Source organism: Eimeria mitis, genomic scaffold (assembly GCF_000499745.2).
Source record: "Eimeria mitis Houghton genomic scaffold, Emh_scaff350, whole genome shotgun sequence".
NCBI classification, from domain to species: domain Eukaryota; phylum Apicomplexa; class Conoidasida; order Eucoccidiorida; family Eimeriidae; genus Eimeria; species Eimeria mitis.
Window position 1 is genome coordinate 17953 of NW_013571842.1, and position 504 is coordinate 18456.

Here is a 504-nt window from a genome sequence, read left to right on the forward strand (position 1 = left end):
GTCTCCATCCCGCTGGATCTGCAGCAGCAGCAGCAGCAGCAGCAGAGTTTGCTGCTGCTGCTGCTGCTGCTGCAGTGTGCTCTTGTCTTTGAGAAGCACTTGCCAGCTCCGATGGAGCAGCAGAAGCAGTTGCTGCTGCTGTTGCTGCTGCTGTTGCTGCTGCTGATGCTGGTGAAAGTACAGGCGAATCTGTTGCTGCTCCTGCTGCTGCTGCTCCTGCTGCTGCTGCAGCAGCAGCAGCAGCAGGAGCAGCAGCAGCAGAAGCAGCAGCACTGCGGCTGAATGCCCGCCACTGAACCTGCTCTACCAGCCACTGTCTTTGCTGCAGCGAATCCCGGTCTCTGTCTCTGCTGCTGCTGCTGCTGCCGATGCTGTTGTTGCTGCTGCTGCTGCGGAATTCCTCCTTCTTTGGTGGTGATGGTGGTGGTGGCGGCGCTGCTGCTGCTGCTGCTGCTGCTGCACGCCGTGCTGCTGCAGCAGCAGCAGCCTCTCGTACTTCTTCAT

General features: G+C 60.1%; 1 protein-coding gene across 1 annotated transcript in view; it reads right to left on the minus strand.

Annotated features, from left to right (window-relative positions):
- Positions 1–504, minus strand: part of EMH_0009010 (uncharacterized protein) — a gene marked incomplete at both ends in the record, with an annotated part of 1185 nt that overhangs the window by 431 nt on the left and 250 nt on the right. The window contains one exon of the mRNA XM_013498535.1: positions 1–502. Coding sequence (XP_013353989.1) covers positions 1–502 — 502 coding nt within the window. The remainder of the gene's footprint in view (positions 503–504) is intronic.